Raw genomic sequence first — 20,228 nt, forward strand, 5'->3', positions numbered from 1 at the left:
GGTCATTAGAGGGGTGATCATTACTGATCATTTTCTGGCTCTGTGTTTGTGTGGTTTTACTACTTTTCAGGGCACGTTCATCGGATGCATGAAATCCATTCACAACCACGAGGTGTCAGCACAGCAGCCACGCTTGGTTATTCAAGGGCAGCAAACTCTCCCTGTCCTCATCTGGCATTGCTATAGGAAGTGAAACCAGGACGGAGTGTGGCGAAATTCCCGACACAGATTAATGTCTTCCAGACTTGCCCAGGGTATTCTCACCAATAAAAGTCCTAATTGACCCCAATGACCCATTAGAGAGTCTTTGTGTTTGCTATGTTGACCAGAGTGCCAGTTTACTCTTCCGCCTGAACTGATAAATGGTACACTGAACAAATATTTCGCAAACATGTTGACACGTTTATTTGGTATTTAATTAAAAACGAAAAACATAGACAAACGACTTCGAAAAACGTTTCTGTTTATTGAATGTAAAGTGGGATGCCCACAAAAAGACTTACCACACAACATCCAAGGATACTTTTACGTGAAACACTTTTCCCAAGTTTAATGAAAGCTGTTATTCCTTCAAACTTCGACGTCAGCTCAGCACTCACAAGAAAACCAGTCTTGAGTGTCAAGCACTAAATAATGCGAAACCGTGGACGGCGAGTGATGTTTTTGTAATTCTACATATTGTCCAGCAGAGGGCACTACCGAGTCAAAGACACAAGGAACCGTTGAACTTCAGGTTCACAGCAGTTGCGTAGTTTAGGTTTACTGTAGTTGATTTATTGTCGACTGTTCTTGGTAAAGAAGACGAGTAAAACGTCTCTATGACACATACAGACGCAGGCATTTATTCCAAAATAAATGGCAGCCATTTTCTCTCAAAAGAAATGAAGAACTCAAATGAGAATAAAAAAAAGTAATAATCACGAAGGACCTTTTGCTCGTAACTTAACATGCTCTGTAAACAACAAAAATAAAAATAAATAAAATACAAAATACAAACAGACAGACTCGGTAAGAGGAAAAGAATCCATGCAAATAGTGCACATAAAGACGGAAATGGAAACGCGCTACGTACAATGTGTAAAAAAGAAAAACTGTTTGAGATGAAAAAAACGTAACAAAATATCTTTCATCGTAAATTTTACAGGGATGAATTGTCCTGTATTCTGGTCTGGACTTCACCCTCAAAGGCCTGATATTCCATATGTTGGTTTCCTGTTCATTGACCTGTTCATGTAAAGAACCGTGCACTCACATTAAAGACGCCCTCTATGGACGTATCCATCACCAACATGAAACATGCGTCTTTGCCAAACGGTACCCTCGATCATGCACTTGATCTATGGAAGCCACACACATTAAAGCCAAACTCCTTCATTTCCCAAGAAGCATCGCGCGCGAGGACTCCGCCCCTCCCCAACTTGAGGCTGACCGACTTAAATGTTTTGCACTGATTCCGTAGCTGCGTGTTAAGCTATCGCTCCCAGGTTTCGCAGTCCGCCGCGGGAGGACAGCTCGGCGCCCTCGTCCCCGTCCTGGTGCTTGGGTCCGGCCCGGCAGGATGTCAGTCTAGGAAGAGCCTTCCCGTCCTTGGTCCGTCGCAGGAAAGTTGAAGCGAGTGGCGCACAGTCGCTGTGGCCGCGGGAATCTGTCGGAACTGCACTCAAATTCAGCCTTTCGCTTCAAAGTCTGGACCTTTCCAGTGAGGCGGGAGGCTATGAGTGTGGTGCCAGGCCGAGGCGAGGAGCCACAAGGGATGTTGTGTGGCTAACACCAGCGCTCGCTGTTCGAGCACGTTTCTCTCCATTAGAGGACAACACGACGTTTCTGTGAGCAGTTGACGAGCTAGAGCGAGATGCAATATTGAGGTTGCTCAAGTCTCGCCGGGATTAGGAGCCATGGAGGGAAACGTTCCGCAGAAAACCAACCCACTGGCCCGGGAGCTGGCTCGGGTCTTCATCAGCTACAACAAACACTCCACACAGCTGAAGAAGAACCTGAAGGAGACCAATGTCTTCTTCCGGGAGATACGGCAGAATCAGAGCAACTCTTCAACCATGAGCTCCGAATCCTGCTCAATGGAGGCAGGTGAGTAAACACCTGAGAGATGCTGCTGCTGCTCCTGCTGTTGTTGTGGCGCAGGAGGAGGGAAGCAGTCAGTTAACAGGGACGGCTTCTTATAAAAGCAACACAGTCAGTTCTTACTGTCAATAAGAATGCGATGTGTTATCTAATGTGTCACTTCAGTTACACTCGTCTGTTGCCTTGAGGATGAGCAGTCTTGTTTAATGACACCAAGTGGTTTTTTTGTGGACTTGATACATCCAAATTGAGTATTGAAAACAAGCTTATTCACAGTTACAGTTCATTCCAACACCCTACAGTAAAAATTCACAAAGTCATGTAATCTGACAACGTGCTTTCCTTCTCATCATGGTGTACATCTGTCCACAATGTGTGGATTACATCAAATGCATTTGGTTGAATGGCCTAATAGAAAAAGAAATTGCATCCGGGAAGCTAAACAATGAAGAGCGATATAGTCAAATACAAGTGATTCCTTGGCATCATCATGTATGGGTTGGTTTTATTTAGTAGTCGTAATCAGAATTAGAAGACAGTTGTGGGTTTGAGTGGATTGTAAGTTTAAATGAATACAAAAATGTTATTGTTCTCGAAGCTTTCACACTTGTTTTACGCTCCATTTTTGTTGGGCCCTAAAAGCCAAAACTACCGACAAAAGGTCCCTTAAAAGTTGAGGCACACATTTAGGGTTGGTGAAACTGCGCTCACGTGACTTCACAAGACCTGAGAGCGTGAACTGAACTCTTAGTTCACTTCTGACATAGGGAATCGAAGATCCGTTGGATCCAGACGTGCAGCTCGTAGCAATTGCCTGCAGGGGTTGGGCACGCCCACGTTCTGAAATCCAATGAGCACATTTGAAATGTATTTTTGATTCAAGCAACTGCGAAAAGATAGCATTAAACAAACACCTTAGCTATGAACCGTGCGCTTGTTATCAACAAACACAAAAAGCATACTGTTTATGTCGTGCCAAACCAGCCAACAAGACCAGCAGGTTAATCAGATGGGAGAGTTCACCAGACTATATTATTTTTTTCACTGTGATGTCTCAGGAGAGCTTCTCGCTTGCTTGCTAAGCTCACCCACGCTGACACGACTGATGCGTGTCCCTGACCAATCAAGTAGGCTGGACTGGACGTCTGTTGTTTTATCCTGTATCTAATATCCATTTTATCAAATGTTTTATTAAACGAAACATTCGTCAGAGCGTGACAGGGGCCCATTATCATCTTTCAAATTGAGCCAAATTGGGTCTGGAGAACACAATACTCTCCTGTATCAGGCAGCCAGATTAGTTACATCCACCAAATTTCATGGTTGTAATTGATAAATGCACAGCACATGATCTGGGGGGAGCATTGTGTGTAGCTTGACTATGAGCCGCTAGCACCCGTAATTAAAAATGTGTAGCTGCACGTGGGTCATGCAGTCAAATGCTCCACACAGTCGGGACGGAAACAAAAGGCTTTAATATGCTCTGCTTGGTTAAGAGGCAGCTGAGAAGCGCTACATTAGGGTCACAGTCACAGTTAAACCTCGCAGTGTGACTTGAAGCACACAGTGACTCAGCAGTGTTGTGGATTATTAGTTGAAACGTCTCCGTTTTAGAAAGGTTAAATAAGAAGAGGAGACATAAAATGCTCTTGATTTCCCTTTTGACAAATGTATTCATAGTTCAGTTTTGTGAATTGTGATTGAACAAATACGCCTCCAATTCACTGGCATTGGACAATTGACGTTTGTTCTTCTCTGGTAATAACAGTAATGTTTTGTTTGGTTGCTAACACTTCCATCTGCTCCTTTCCTTAGGCCAGTTCAGCTGCATCTCCTTCCCCAGCCATGAGGAAGAGTTCCTACGAAACACTGTTGGGGCGGCGCCATACATACTCATCCTGGGCCAAGACTGCACTGCCCGCTACCAGATGCTGAACTGCCTTTTGGGGGAAAGACTGCTGCCCTTGGGCCCAGAGGCCGGGGAGGCATGCGAAGGAATCCAGGGTACAGTTTGCAAGAGGAGGAAGCTGTGTTTCACCCACGGAAGACAGACGCGACTGAGCTTGGCGCTGCCTGGGCAGTATGAGTTGGTGCACCAGCTGGCTGCAAACTGTGGCCGCTGGGACACAGTTCCCCGTGAAGACCTTGAGATCCATGAGGAGTGTAAGGACCCGGCTCACCGACTTGCTGAGCTGGAGATCACCCTGCATCATCCACTGCTTCAGGTCGGTGAAAATGTATGCTATGACTGATACGTGTCACTGTTTTTGATGGGAACATGCTTTTTTTCCCACTGAGTTTCAGTGTAAAATGTTACATTACGTAACATATTTATGTTCCAGGTGAAGAGAGTTCAATAAGATCACATTTTAAAAACTGGTGACACAGATTATTGCACACTGACTTTTTTATTTTATCTGAAATACCATACTAAGATATGGTATTATTAAGAGTTAAAAATGTCACATCAAAGGCAGTAATTCTTTTCTCTTTAGTAACTGTACCTTCAGAGGACAAAATCCAACCTCTTTTTTCACAAAGTCTTTCATCGTCATGATTAATTTATCTCAAAAACCCAAAACGGCTTCCATCCAAGAGGACAATGGATGGTACTGTATTTTGATATCATGCCCTTCTGGCATGCTACATTTATCTGATATTGTCCGACATAGTGATGTCGAACGAGCATAAGTAACTCAATGAAACATTTGGAAAAAATGCCCTTAAAAGTGTGACTTTGAATGTGCCAAAATTGCTAAATAAAGACGTCCCAACAAAGAAGAAATGGGGAGAAATATAAGGAAATTAAATTAGATTAGGTGCTATTATGGACTGAAACTACCAGTCAAACCAATAAGAGCTTAAATATGCCTTTGTTTTATTGCCTAATGTGTTAAATATATCAAAACCTTTGTTTGATGTGTGAAAATCTTAATGGAAGCAGCAGTGGTTGTGTTGTTGTAAATGAGTGACGGCACCTGTGTCTAGAATCTAGATTTGTTTACACAACAAACGCTGGCTTTGCTTTTCATTTGTCACAGACTAAGTCTTGATGCACATCCAGCCATTTCTATACCCCAAGCTCTGCACAGGCATCTCTTTATTTACATCCTGCAATCACAACTCCTTTCATTCACCAGTCTTCTCACTTCTTCTTCTTCTGCTCATCATCAAGGACAATTAAAGACAAACAACCCGCCATGATTGTGCTCTGTGGAACCTTGTTGTGTTCGTCATGTCACAGTCTAGGTTTTGTCAGTTTTATTTCAGGGTTAGACAGTGAGTGAAAATGAGAGAATGTGCCTCAAAGTTCTGGTTGTTAGTAGCTCCATCATAGTTATAGCATCAATACTCAAGCATCCACTGTCGCAGTCCAATTCATGGTTGAATGAATTGTTCCGATAACGTTCGTTCACTGTGGCAACAAGAGATAATTACTCCTGACTGCTTTCACTTCGGTGAGATCTGACCCTTAGACCATACAGTGTGAGCTTTGTCTTACATTGCATGACATAACTACTTGTTTAGTACTGGTTAGTGATAAAATAAAATGCAGCTTAAACCACACAGTTTACATCAATAGGGCAATTGTAAATCTAATGTAAGGCCCAAACCAAACAACAGAAGAAAAAAACTCTTGCCAAATGAATGTACTAAAATAGATTATTTAAAATTAATAAAATAGGGGAAAAATGCCATGAAATTATTATTTTTTTTATTATTATTTAGGCACGTTGTTATACATTTTTAAATATTTGTCATTAAATGTAAGGGGACTAGAAATGTAGTTCAGATAAGCGTTGGCCATCAAAAGAATTTGAAAAGAAAAAGGAGGCGGAAAGAAACAGTCCAAAAGTTCTTCATTCATATTTTTGAAATGACTTTATTTTAGTAGCGTAGTAGGGCTGCTCCCTTAGTACATCAAGCTCTAGAGTGTGTGTTCTTTTGGCTCAGCAGGATGCAGGGGTTAAATTGTTTACAGCTGTTGAGAAATGCATCAATATTGTTTCTTCATCTATTGAACCAAGGGGGGAGTGTGCACCATACCTTAAGACATAACTGAATACCTCCACATCGCCCTCTATTGATGAGGAACACTTATGTCTCATTTCTATGTAAAGATTACCGATGCTCTTGCTTTTTGTCTGACGTTTCTTGTTGGCGAATGTTTCTTTTGCTTTTCCCTTCATGCATTGGCCACTGACGGATTATGAAGCAGAGCACATTATTTGTTTTGTTTCACCAAGCGTCTCCTAATGTGCGGTTTAGAAATGTTCCATTTCTCTGCTGAAGGTTTCTTGGTGACGCGAGTTCAACTGCCATAAATACAGAGCAGCCGTTCAACCCAATGCCTCTTAAAGTTTAACGCATTTAACACGGTAGGTTGAATTCCAATCAATTTTGTCATGTGGCACGTTGATAGTTGTCTCAAGAACACGTAGCACTTGCCCAGATTTTGGGTTTGGCTAAGGCCACAGGCCGCCCTCCCGCCCTGCCTGCTTACATAATGCCACGGGTCTGGTGCAATTCACATGACTGGGCCTTGGAGGGAAAAATCCTCTTTAGTCCGATGAAGTTTCCATCGATTCCACCTGAGCTTTGGAGACTGTTTTTCATCACAAATATTTTGGTTGCTGTTCTGCAGTAAACCTGCCGGCAAAATTCACTCTGCTCGCTGCTCCTCTGTCGACTAATACACTTGTTTTCTTTCCTGATCTGGAATCTTTGTTGCAGCTGCCCTGGGATGAATGGTTGCACGTCAGAATCGATGAATGAAGTGATGATAGAGGATCAGTGTTGGATGTAATGGGGTTGATGTTAAGCCTCACATGTTACTTTGGGGGTGGGGTTTGTAATCTGTGGGTCAAGTTATTTTGTGCCCTGGGGGTCAATGCGTTTTATTTATATTTGTCCGTGAGTTAGGATTTCAACATGTGCATTTAAATGGTGTTTTTATTTACTGTCAAACAAGCTTCAGTCCAATTTATTTATTAGTGGAAACTTTTGGCTATGCTTCAGTAAACTAATATATGATTTACTGCTATAAATAATAATTACAATGTTCTTTCGAGTCAACTTCCGTTGACAATTCCAGGTTAAAATATATTCATGTGTAACAGGATCCGAATAACTGGCTAATATGCTACTAATACACATAACAATATGTGCTTAATTTATGGCAATATATGCTCCCAAATCTTAAGTGTAACTGAAAATGATATAGTAGTGTTATTCACTTCAGTTTTTCCTTGTCAGTTGTTTTGAACTTCAGCTGACATGTAAGCCTTATGTAGGCTACATTTTTAGGGACTGCCCTAAGCAGTCTGATATTGCCATGCTGTTTGTGGAACAAAAACTCAACTGTATACAGATGTGGGTTTGCCATCAGATCTCTGGATACTGTGCAGCCTAGAACAGCTGTCTTCTGTCTTCTTAGCTTAGTTTTGTTTGTTTGTTTTTGGGGTTTTTTTTTGCTCCATATTGGGACCATAGCTTTGTCATCGAGTCATTATTAGTTAGTGGTTGCTGAGAAATGTGACGAGTGAACGACTGAAGTAAAGTTTTGGTCCAAATCCCTGCACTGTCATGAAAGTTTTACATGTTGATTTTTCTGATTGTTGGATCTTGACTTTCCTGCTTGAGCGTTCTTCTTTGCTGCCTGGGATTTCTGCTGAATTAACAGGCCTGGCTGGGAGTGGTGAGGCCCACAATCTCTCTGCTCAGTGTGGTATTCACACCCTGCTGTCGCTGCCTTCTGCCTCAGAGGCCGGCAAGAGAGCCAACTTGCTAATTACTCTCCAGTCCGTGGTTGTTTGCCCACCAGGACTCAGCACACAGGTCCGTATTGGTTGCTAAAGTATCGGCATGAGCCTAAAATTCGTGTCTTGTAAAGTTTACTGGGTGTGCAACAAATTCACAGAAGCACGGCGTCACACTCCCGGCGCATTAGCTATTCCTGTAAAAAAATGTGGACTGTTATTTCCTCAAGGATAATTTGACTTTCTGTTTATGAGGAACTGGGTCATGCTGTTGCTATAGTGGTAAATGACGCCAGGCTTAACAACAGCATTGCTCTCAGGCGTTCTCCTGACACGTTGTGGTCTTTTACAGGCCAATTCAAGCATTGATCTGATGTTCACTGGTGGCTTGCAGGCCAGCTTTGTTCCAGAGAGGCTGCTCATATGGGATTGCTCCTTGTTTCATGGAGACGGGACTGACTGTCTCTTTTGTGCCGCTGCGAGGCATTTAGCCACCGCGAGTCATCGTGGCGCAGCACTCGCGCTTCACACCCTGTTCATCAAATCAGTCCGGACCTGTCCCTCAGTCATGTTTGAGTTGGGGACATGTAGGCTGATCTGGAGACTTGCCCAAATGATTTTCAGTTGGAGCTGAGAGTTCACACGTCAAAGGTGTAGGTCGAGTGGGAGTGAGTGAGGACTTGGATAACTATACTCGTGGGCACCAGCTCTTGGAAACACACCTCCTAGTGGGGACATTTTGCTATTTGTGTTGGGACCGTATGTCGGTCCCCGTGACGTTAAGACTCAGTTTTAGGATTAAAACTTCAAAATAACTGGGTCAATATAATTGAATATAAGTTTGGTTTAGGCCCTTGTTGAGATCAGCCATGTGTTTTGGATGGTTAGGTAGGGTGAGAGGCTGGGCGAAGCATTATCGCTGAAATGTTATGACACAGTCTTTCGTCATTGCTTCCAACTGGACATCAGGGAACACCAACATTGATTTCTGTCTGGCCACTCCGCCTGGTCAGATAGTCAGTTGTGGCTCACCATGTCGATTCCTATGACGCTCAAAACGTCACTAAATTTGTCCCTCAAAGTCTCGTGAACGATTCATCTTCAAATGCTCATTTCAGTTCTTTTGCCTCAAATGCAGTGCCATGATCACTACAGCATTGATGTATTTCAACTCAAAACGCATCTTTTCAGGCAGGCTTGTTTATCTTTGTATATTCAAACCCAGTGTAGTTGGACCTGAGCCTCCATCCTATTCTCTTGTTACCCTGAACACTATTCAATGCTCTTTATCAGATCAGGTGCTCTCTTTGAGTGAAGTAACGCACATTAATACAGACTTGTGCCAATAGTGATTCGCTTGGACACCAAAGTTCTAGTTTCAAATAGAAGCAACAGAGGAAGTGTTTTTATTTATTTATTTATTTTTTAATTCATGTGATGTGAATTCATCACTTTTGTTTTGGTGGTACAGAGCACACACAGCAAACTGAACAAAACTGTCTGCTGCTTTAGCTCAGCCACTGTGACGGCGCTGTAGACCATTGCGTCACATCACCTCACATATTGTGCCTGAGTCTAGTTTCTACCAATCGATGATGTTATTTTGTGGTTTGTACACAGGAAGTGAAGGTCATGGTGATCCCATGTCCCAGTGTCCAGCCCATAGAAGAAGCCCTGGAGGACTGTGTTCGCAATGTCATTCCCATCATACTGTACGCCATCAACCAGGAGTCCCTGGGTGCGGAGCAGGTTGAGGAGCTCTGGAGGGTCAAAGAGATGCTGCCTTTTCCTATCTGCTTCATCCGCATCCCCGACTCTGGACCCACGGCGTCCCCCGACACCGGCCGGCGCTCTGAGAAGGAGAAGAGCGTGCTGCACAAGCAGCTGCTTTCTCTGGGCTTCCTCAGCGGCCCAGCGGGGAACTGCTCGTGCGGGGCTCCCTCACAGATGCCCGTCCCCGGGGCCAAGCCTCAGAGCGTGCTGGGAGAGACCTTTGATAGACTGCACAAGTTGCTGGTGCCGTTTGCTCGCCAGGTGCTTCAAAATCAACAGGTGGAGGCTGCCAATCTGCTCAACGGACTCCACTGCCGCTGTCTCGATCTCTTCATTAACCAGGTCAGAGGACGAGTCAGCACTTCTAACGCTCCCTGCTTTCTATGCTGCTTACTATGGTTTTGGTTCAGGACGAAATCAGCAGAATGTATCTCAAATGTTAAAATCCTGGTTGTTTCTTTCTGGAGCGACAGGCTCGTCATTTTGAGCACCTTTTATTCAACGTCATCAGTAATTTTAATATTAACTTCCGTTCCCCTCTCTATATCTTCATGTCCTCCGTCTCTACAGTCTTTTTATCCTTAAAAAGTGCAAGGATAGTTCACCGTTTTGGAATGAATTTTGAAATTTGTGACATTTATTGCGCTGTTCCTGCTTTGGCACTTTCCAACCATTTTCTCCCTCTGTCCCACAAAAGGCCTTTGATATGCAGCGAGACCTGCAAATTACGCCTCGCAGGCTCGAGTACACACGAGAGAAGGAGGCCGAACTCTTCACCTCCCTCATGAACATCGCCAACCGTAAACAGGAAGAGATGAAGGAGATGATTGTGGAGACCCTCGGGAGCATGAAAGAGCAGTTGCTGGAGGACGCAGCCAACCTTGAGTTCACAGGTCACAAAAGAAAGAAACACCGTGCTTTACAAAGAAGTCTGTTTGAGGGATCAGTGGAAAGTTTTTCTACTGTTGTAGTGCACTGCAGTTCTCACACTTGCGATCATCTTGTTTGTGCTCAAATGCATTTCTCTTTGGAGCGATGCTTCCTCGTTAATTGCACATTTTTCTGATCCAAGTCGTCTTCGGTTTATCATGTGCAGCGGTTAGTTTAATCGGCTTCTGCCTCCAGCCAGACTTCAAAGATTTTGTTTTGCTCATCATTGATGCTCACATTTTTGCAAGACAATTCATTCTTGTTGCAACTATTGAATTACAGTTCTCATGATGCTTCTCAGCTTCAGTTTTTAATACTTGAACCATCCTTGACATCCACTGTGAGGGCTCTTGATCTCCAGTGTTTTTCACTATTTATAGATCTATTTTCATCTGAACATACTCGTGTCTACGAAAGCCAGAGCATGTTTGACCTGATGGCACTTTCAGGGTTGTAAACAGAAATTGCGTTTGCTGTCTCGACTTTAATAGGTACGTTAAACAAGCCTTGGGAATTGACATAGTTAGCTGTGTAACATAGATGTGACACTGCACATGTTCCTTTGGAACGGCCTTTGGACTGAACAGCAAAACGCACACACGACTGACTGACACTGATTTTATTGACTCTGGTCGGACAGTTGAGTGAGTACGCCTTCAATTTATCTCTCTCTATCTCACTCTCTACCAAGTTAAGTGGAAGAGAATAAAAAAGGTGTCATTAAAAAAAGCTCTGACTGCATCATCAGAGATGTTTAAGAAAACTATCCTTTCTTCTTTTGCAATGTTTAATATACGTAGAGTCTTGTGGTTCACATGCTTTGAATGTAAATGAAGGTGTGGATTTATCTGACCTTTGACCTCTGACCAGACTGACCTAAGATCATGCGAAAACATCTGTTTAACAACACAGTAGTACAAAAATGTTCCATCTTAGACAAGGATCATTAAAAGTTAAAATATTGATTCCGTTTTAGCACATCATCTGGAATTCCCCATTTTGGTATCAGAAAAGTCACACTCAAACTGACCGGACAAATCGTATTTTGTGCCCTGAAAAAAATGTAAAAAGGCCAAATCTAATGTAAGTAGACCATTATTTATTCATACAGTGACACATGGGGGGTCAAAGTTTTAACAAATGTTAACGATCATCTGGGGACTTCCAACGTTGGGAGAATTTATACTGTATCTGGCAGCACTTCAGCCTTAAAAATGCAGTAAAAGTAGACCTCGGAACTCAAGAGTAAGTTTTATTAATTATTAAAAACAAAGTAATGTATTGATTCAAATAACGGACAATGTGATACTTCAGCGTTGAAGCACAAAAACGCTCTGTGCACTTAATACAGCAAAGGCTTAGTGCAACTCTGGAGCCCCATCCTGAAGTTTAAGTGTGTTTATGTGTAGAGTGTGACATCAGCACCGTGTTGTGTTCTGTTGCAGAATGCAAAAAAGTCACATCCCTTTGTACTGATTTACTGTCTTTAAAATGACGTTGGAGCCCTACTGGCCACAGCAGTGTATTTCTGTTTGCCCCAAACCATATGCATAGGCCCCGCCCATCAGAACCGCTTCGCATAGGGCTTGACTCTTGGCACCTCTTGTTCTTCGAGGTTTCAGATGGGGGAGAACTTGATAAAGCAATAACTTCAAAATGATGAGAGACTTACTGCATTGTGGAGAGGAGGAGTTCAACATTCAGCTATTTCCATGAACCTATATTTTAGCCCAGCTGTGTTCCAATGGAGTGAGGTTGCTGAGATCCCTGTAAAGGTCCAGGAGGTTCCATCAGGTGTGTTTCCATACTTGATGCTTTAATGTGATACCTTTTTCTTTCTCCGGCAGACATCATCCTGACAAACAGTGAGGCTTTTACATCCAAGGAGATCAAGTCGTGCATCCACCAGATCCAGGAGCTGATCGTGGTGCGTCTGAACCAGGCCGTGGCCAACAAGCTGATCAGCTCTGTGGACTATTTGAGGGAGAGTTTTGTTGGTACTTTGGAGCGATGTCTGATGAGCCTGGAGAAGTCGCACCTCGAGTCCTCTGTGCACAACAACATCACATCCAATCACCTCAAGCAGGTTGGTGCTTTTCCTTGGCCTCACATTTGAGGAAATGGGTATCTGAACTGGGCAAATGGACAAAGACAATTTCACAAGCGAAAACATCATAGTGGTGAAAAAATGTGCTTGTAGTTGCATGCTACATCTCAAACACACTTAGTGCATTTATCCTTCCTATTCATCTGTAGTATTTGTTAGCGCTTTTGTGAGCATTTGAAATGTCATTGATCGCTATGCACAAAAGTGGGGCAGCAGGTGGCTCTCCAGAGCTCACTGCTCCATCTCTTTCCACAGAGAAAGTGATGGCTCTTCAAAATGATTGGTGGAGCAGAAATCCCTTTTGAGTTGTTTAGCTGGCGCACAAACAAGCAGATGAAAAGCAAGATTCCTGATCTCAGTACAAAATATTCTAGATTAAGACATAGGAATGAAGTGTGATGTGCTTTTCAAATACAAACACATAGAAAAGTAAAAAGGATGGATGCTTCAATAAAAGACTTGTTTGTCCCCTCCAGCTGTTGAATGCAGCCTATCATGTGGAGGTCACGTTTCACTCCGGATCATCAGTCACTCGGTTGGTCTGGGAGCAGATCAAGCAGGTAGGTATCGTCCGGTTCCTCTGATCTCCCTTAGAGGCCGAGCTCATTCAAAGTTCTCTCTGTCAGATAATCCACCGCATCACGTTCGTGAACCCTCCGACCATCAGCCCAGAGTGGAAGAGGAAAGTTGCCCAGGACGCCATCGAGAGTCTCAGCGCCGCCAAACTGGCCCGCAGCATCTGCTCTCAGTTCAGAACCCGACTCAACAGCTCCCATGAGGCCTTCGCAGCGTCTCTGCGGCAGGTGAGGCCCCTCCTGAATTTTTTAGCCATATAACTTTATTTTTTTAAATCAGAAAAAGACAGTCAGATACTGAGGAGCTGTCAGATACTGCATCCATGAAGTAAAAAAAAATCAAAAATTCCATCTTGAGCTTTGAAGAACATTCAGTTAAAACTGTCAATAACTTTTACTGACTTCATTTGAAACCATGGTCTCCCATTCTGTGCTGTGTTTACCGATTTCTTTTTGATTTAGTTCAGGATGTTCCTGGACTTTTGATATGAGTAGTTGGATTAGACAATCCTTTGGTTATGAGTCCGCTAGATGTTGTCATGAAGCAAAAGTTTGTTTGAGAAATGCTGCCATATTTCCTGATACATTTTCCTGTGTTCTTTTGAGACGACACTGAGGGGGTTTGTTATGAGGCACGTGTTTATTGACCTATATATATGTGTATCTAGTGGGGAGACACGCTGGCGGCATGATGTCGATGGTCCGCTTATATGAAAACAGCCATATATCTTGTCCTTCAACTGACGTCCTCGGGCTCTGGTGTCGTGGGAATGTTTTTTTAAATCCTCCCTGAGCCTTGCAAACTTACGACTATTTAGCATGAGCTGACCTCAATGATCTCCACATCAGGGTTCAGTTCAGTTGCTCTGATGGACTGATGGTGATGCTTCGTACGGTCAAACTTGAGTTGAATTTTGCAGAGGATAGTGATGGGAACTGTCACAGTGACTCCTGTCGGTGGCGCACGATATTTAAACGGAAGCATTCCTCTCTCTCCCACACACGCGGGCCTTTGTTCGGCCTGCACTTAAAGTTTATGTGGATTCTGCAGTCAGGCCAGACATGTGACTATCTGCAGGGGAAGCGGTCGCCCACCGATGCTCGAGCCAGACTTCGCTTCATTCTGCTAACTTGTTTAGGAGAATGTGGCTAGTTAATGACGAGATGTGCCGTTTGAAAAAGGGAATAAAAGTCATGTGACAATTCAATTCACTTCAGTCCGTGTCTAACTAGGCGCAGCAGATATCACTTATTTTCCTTCTGACTGGACGAGCCGAAAACGGCTGCTTCTATGGAACAATCCCATGATAGGGCAACAGTTGCGGTCAGAATAGCTTCACACTGCCACCGTAGCCAAGCCTCGTGAGCAGTATGTCACATGAGAAATCAAACAGCAGTCTTCACCACCCGCTTTGTGTTGTCAAGATCTCATCAAGATATCATTGTTTTAAACCAGTCCCACTCAATATAGCGACGTAGGGCTGCAGATCTCTGAATGTGATGGACCGCCGGTTCAGCGCCGGCCGCTCTGTGTTACATGACATTCTGAAAGTCAAATAAATGAAATGAAGCGGGGTTTTAATAAGGGTTTCAAGCTTTGCCCTTGCATAGGCTCGTATGTGGTGTTTCAAAGTGTCTGAAATCAGTTTGGAAAATTCCTAAAAATGGATGCAAGTCAAGGGGGGTTCCATGGAAGGTGGTAAGGTTGATGAATACTGGTGTCTCCTGCGCTGAGAGTCAGTGGTGAAGGAGGACAGTTGGTGGACCGACCTCAGAGACGCTTCCTGATGATTCTGATTTCAGGTTCTGTTTGAATTGGGCCTGGCACTTGAAGACTTTCTTTTCCATCAGTTAATTTTAAGGCAAATTTATTGGTTACGTCATAGCCAAAACACCCACAGTCAAGGAGACATGAGGATTTTCAAACAACGTCTGGATCTTTTTGTATACTAACAATGAAGTGACTTAAGCGTTCAAGACTTGTGGGTTCAAATTTAAATACGGTGTAAACCTGGCTGTATCTGAATATTATATTGAGTACTCGTAGTTGTACTCATAAAATGGCCACCCATATCATGAAACTGATACCACTTAACTGCAGTGCCCAGTTTTTGAATGTTAGTTGATTATATATTTGTACTGTAGTGAAACTTGTGGCCGTCACCCATGTACAAGGAAAACGTACTGAGGAATGTTGTTCAAATACCACTATACATGGGAAAATAAAAAAAAGTGCTGTACAGGCGGAAGTGCTCAAATGCAAGTACTTGTACTCTTACTTGTTTTGGGAAATGCTGGCATAGGTGCCTATCTACTCTGTATCATTGCCTCTCTCTTTCTTTGCTTCTCTCTTGAAGCATCTCCCCTGACAAAGGAAAGTGAGTTTAGCCAGATTAGTTTCTGAATGAGGAAAACTGTGTGGAATGTAGAAGCACCGGGACCTTGACATCACAGAGCTGCAGCACTTTCTTTTTCCCTGCAACCTTAAGCAAGTCAAAAGGCCTGGAAGACCGACTGGTGCACTCCAGGTCATCAAAGTCAAACATGTCTCAGACGCTAAGTTTGCTACGAGCAGCTCTGGGGCTGCGGGGTCGGGGAAAGTACGGTTGTCACGGTGATGTATAGCATGTCAGCGTTGGCTCAATTGGGAACCAGAGTCAGAAACAAAGTGAGTGTCTGACTGCTGCCTGTCACATGTGGCAGCTGGAGGAAGGGCACACTGGCCGTCTGGAGCGAACCGAGGACCTGTGGCTGCGCGTGAGGAAGGACCACGCCCCAAGACTGGCCCGACTGTCGCTGGAGAGCCGCTCCCTCCGAGACGTTCTGCTGCACGGTGAGTCTCGCACGCACGCACACACAGTGAGCGAGTGAGTGAAGCGCTCCACTCTCTTACAGCCGTTTGTTTTCCACATGCTCTTCTCCGATTTTCTCATTCAATTATAACCTCATGTTTGATGGTCACCATGACCAAGATCAGCCAGTCGCTAACTGCTAACGTGCTCTCAGTGAATCTGTGTCCCCTGGTGAGGCGTGCCTCGAGCTCCTCCACCAGAGGACGTCGAACAGGGCGACCGCATCATTGTGCAGGAGCAGTCTTTCAGCTGTTTCTGAAACTCTTCACTGAGGAGCCAAACCTGCTTTAGATGAAATTCTGCTCATCATTTTGCTGAGAATTTTTCAGAATCGGTTTCATCCGCAGTCATGAGTGGTGCTGTTGTCACCACACTGTTCACACCACTCTCTTATTTCTACCTCCTTTCTACAGGAAGCTCTTCATGCTTCCTAGTAGCCGCTGTCTCCAGGGACATTTCAAGCTCCGTGACTGGTCGTGTTACCAGTAAAAAAGTTCTTGAACCGAAGCAAAGATTTGTTCCAAACTCTTAGTACTTAGTAAATAAATTGGTTGGAACCAATGTTTCCGTGTGTTGTTCCAGCTGATCATGAATAATACAACTGAAGTCAGTGCACATCTTGAAAATATACTTCACTGGAAGTGAAGTGTAGTATGTGGCCACTTTTGATGACATCGTGACCTCTCTCTTCACGTGTTCCCTGTGTGCGGGCAGGTAAACCCAAGCTGGGGCGCGAGCTGGGCCGAGGTCAGTACGGGGTGGTCTACTTGTGCGACACCTGGGGGGGGCACTACCCGTGTGCCCTGAAGTCAGTGGTGCCACCCGACGACAAGCACTGGAACGACTTGGCTCTGGAGTTCCACTACACCAGGTGAGTCTGCGGCACACGCCGCCTGGTGACTCGGCCAAGAAAAAAAACACTTTCACTTCTGTAATCTGCCCAAGCAGTGGCTTGTGCGGACGGTTGCATTCTGCCCGCAGACTCCACCCAGAGCAGTTGATCAGGCTTTGTGAGTTTGGCTCTGAAACGCCCCTCGTGAGTCATGACTCTCAAGTCAGAAATAGCTGACAATGTGACGGTTAAGCGTCACCAGCATGTTACCGTCCTCCTCACTTTGACTGGTGAAGACACTCGTTTCTGGCTGATTCGGTCAAGGTCAAAGGTTGTGTTTGTGTGTGGCCGTTTTCACCTAGATCCCCCGAGTCTTGGTTCTCCACTTGCTTGAAGGCAGGATGGATCCTGATCTTGTATTGGACCTGGTGTTCAGTGAAGAGAAACAAGCAAGTGTCTGAATCACTGCTGTATTTGCAGGCAAATAGTATAATATACTTTATCTTTAAATGTTTGTGTCGGCAAGGATGAAAGGGAAGGTGTCCAAAAGGCTGGTGAGGCCAGCAACGTTGTATGGTCTGGAAACAGTGGCACTGAGGAGAAGACAGGAGGCAGAGCTGGAGGGAGCAGAGATGAAGATGCTGAGCTTCTCTCTGGGAGTGAGAGCAGGATGATGATAGGATCAGAGGGACAGCACATGTGCTCAGGTGTTTAGGAGACCAAGTCAGAGAGGCTGGATGGAGATGGTTTGGACATGTACAGAGGAGAGAGAGAGCCAGTACATTGGTAGATGAAGATGTTGAGATGTTGGAACTGCCAGGCAGAAGGTGGAGAGGAAGGCCACAGAGGAGATTGATGGAGGTGGTGAAGGAGGACATGAGGTTTGTGGGTTTGAGAGGAGAGGAAGCAGAGGACAGGGGGAGATGGAGGAGGATGATCCACTGTGGCCACCCCTGAAGGGAGAAGCCCGAAGAGACAGAAGAAGCCCTTTAAACAAATAGCTAAGTCAAAACGATGCTTCCTCTTGGGTTGGTTTCAAAATAAAGGCACATGCAGGTGTGTTCCTGAGCTCTGAATCCTTGATCTAGTTGTGGTATTGTGGAGCCCACAAGTCTGTGCCGCCGCAGGTCGCTGCCCAAACACGAGCGGCTGGTGGACCTGCACGGCTCAGTCATCGATCACACCTACGGCGGCGGCTCCAGCATCGCCGTGCTGCTCATCATGGAGCGGCTCCACAGAGATCTCTACACGGGCCTGAAGGTAAACCCAGACCCAGACCCGCTCCGCTCCGCTCCGGGTCTCTTACCGTGGTGCTCTGCAGGCCGGGTTGACCCTGAAGGAGAGGCTCCAGATCGCCATGGACGTGGTGGAGGGGATCCGCTTCCTGCACAGCCAGGGCCTCCTGCACCGAGACATCAAGCTGAAGAATGTTCTGGTGAGTGTGTGACCCACGGAGCCACAACGATACGTTAATGAAGTGTCAGTCATCGTATGGTGGCTGGCGCCTGTTGCTTCTGCTGGGCTTTAATGGGTCACATGCTCCGTCTCCAGCCGTGTCTCGTGTCTGATCAATTGACTCGGTGGTTTCCCTCCGTGACACGACTGATGGCATCTGCTGACTGTCGTCCTTGTGTTTGACCCAGCTGGACAAGCAGAACCGAGCCAAGATCACCGACCTGGGCTTCTGTAAGCCGGAGGCCATGATGTCGGGCAGCATCGTGGGGACCCCCATCCACATGGCTCCAGAGCTCTTCACAGGTACCGTCCTCACGCTGTTGCTGCCAGCTGTGCGCAGTGAAGCTGGAGTCCACTGGTCACATGACTCGCCGCCGATCAATGCTCTGAGGCGTTGTGTCCTGCGCCATCTGGTGGTTGGTTTGTAACTGCAACTAAAAATCTGAACTTCGTTGTCTCCAAGTTGCGTGTGTGTCACGTGACTGAAGGCTTCACGTTGGAGTTGTCGCGTGCTTTCTCCTTGGGAAACACTGACTCCAGCTCATTTTCTTATTGATGTTTTGTATGAGTTTACTTGCATTTGGTGTCGCGACTGACGGCGCTGCGGATTTGTCCCGTTTAAATGCAGTGGCCTAATTCTATCATTTCTTAATTTGATTTGTAATTCATTTGCAAGAGTATGTGTTTCCTCCAGACACTCTGATTTCCTCTCACTGTAAAAACCAAAGCAAAAACAAAACAAAAAACATTGTATGAGACTGAGGTGTGTTCTGAATTGTCTGCTCTCAGGAAAGTACGACAACTCTGTCGATGTTTACGCTTTCGGGATCCTGTTCTGGTACCTGTGCACCGGCTCCGTCAAGCTGCCTGAAGCCTTCGAGAAGTGCTCCAGCAAAGACCAGCTCTGGAACAACGTCAAGAAAGGTGAGGCTCCGCCCCCTCTGAAGCTGTGCGTGAGCGTGTGCTTGTGTGTGTGGCTGATGGTCAACGTGTCTCCCAGGTGCACGGCCGGAGCGGCTGCCCAGCTTCGACGAGGAGTGTTGGCAGCTGATGGAGGCCTGCTGGAACGGAGACGCCTCCCAGAGGCCGCTGCTGGGCATCGTGGAGCCCAGCCTGCAGAGCATCATGGAGCGACTCTGCAACCCTGGGTCGCAGCACAAGAGCGGCAGCCTGGACGACTCCAACTGAAACACTCCGGACCTGCTGACGTGCACAAGCCTGCCTGCGTATGTGTGTGTGAGAGCGAGAGAGACGTTCACGCTCTTCGTATTCCAGACAACGCGGGAGAACCAACCGGAACCAACCGTCTCAGTAATTTATGAAGACCTGACAACAACGTTTGAATGTGTGTTATCCTTTGTTTACTTGTACGCAAACTCCAAAATACGTGTCGTAACTGCGTGCTCAGTACTTGGTTGTGAAATTGTTACAGTAGATGCAAATAGTTTTAAATGTAGTCCAGTATTATAAAAAAAATATATAAAGTTTTAGATTGTATTTAAGCTGAATATGTCTGCATCTACACGTTTTTTTAAAATAAAAGTGTCTGTTACTGCACGTGTGGTGGGTTTTTCCAACTCCAAACCAGGCACAATTGCTCCGGAGTGACTCGTGCTGACTGAGGTTCTGCTCAGGCCGTTACCTACTTTAGTGAGTGTGGTCATCTGGCAGAGACTCAGAGCGAACGGCTGCTCTCGCTGAGCAATGTACAGCCACTCACCATGATGTAGCCACTTTTATTAATGAACCCAAGTCACCGCCAGATGCTGTTTTCATGACATGACATGACATCATCATGTCAGATAAGTGACCAACAACACCATGACCTGGATATTAATGAGTCCCACAACATGACTCAGATATGCA

At 45.2% G+C, this 20,228-nt stretch overlaps 1 protein-coding gene across 1 annotated transcript; it reads left to right on the plus strand.

Moving 5' to 3' along the window:
* The first annotated feature begins 1,392 nt into the window (after positions 1 to 1,392).
* Positions 1,393 to 19,919, plus strand: dstyk (dual serine/threonine and tyrosine protein kinase). The gene is made up of 14 exons (XM_053868011.1): positions 1,393 to 2,085; positions 3,895 to 4,304; positions 9,459 to 9,953; positions 10,309 to 10,504; positions 12,389 to 12,627; positions 13,125 to 13,208; positions 13,275 to 13,451; positions 15,927 to 16,056; positions 16,790 to 16,946; positions 18,035 to 18,167; positions 18,229 to 18,342; positions 18,551 to 18,665; positions 19,152 to 19,286; positions 19,363 to 19,919. Exons 1-14 carry the CDS (start codon positions 1,896 to 1,898, stop codon positions 19,548 to 19,550), a joined length of 2,763 nt encoding a protein of 920 aa, XP_053723986.1. The 5' UTR covers positions 1,393 to 1,895; the 3' UTR covers positions 19,551 to 19,919.
* Positions 19,920 to 20,228: the final 309 nt, after the last annotated feature.

Source organism: Synchiropus splendidus, chromosome 6, assembly GCF_027744825.2.
Source record: "Synchiropus splendidus isolate RoL2022-P1 chromosome 6, RoL_Sspl_1.0, whole genome shotgun sequence".
Lineage (NCBI taxonomy): Eukaryota > Metazoa > Chordata > Actinopteri > Syngnathiformes > Callionymidae > Synchiropus > Synchiropus splendidus.

Excerpts from the sequence above, each read along its gene's own strand:
- dstyk (XM_053868011.1), top strand. The coding sequence starts at position 1,896 with ATGGAGGGAAACGTTCCGCAGAAAACCAACCCACTGGCCCGGGAGCTG. Across the intron at positions 9,954-10,308 it reads TCGATCTCTTCATTAACCAG|GCCTTTGATATGCAGCGAGA; the intron begins GTCAGAGGACGA and ends GTCCCACAAAAG. Across the intron at positions 18,666-19,151 it reads GGCTCCAGAGCTCTTCACAG|GAAAGTACGACAACTCTGTC; the intron begins GTACCGTCCTCA and ends GTCTGCTCTCAG.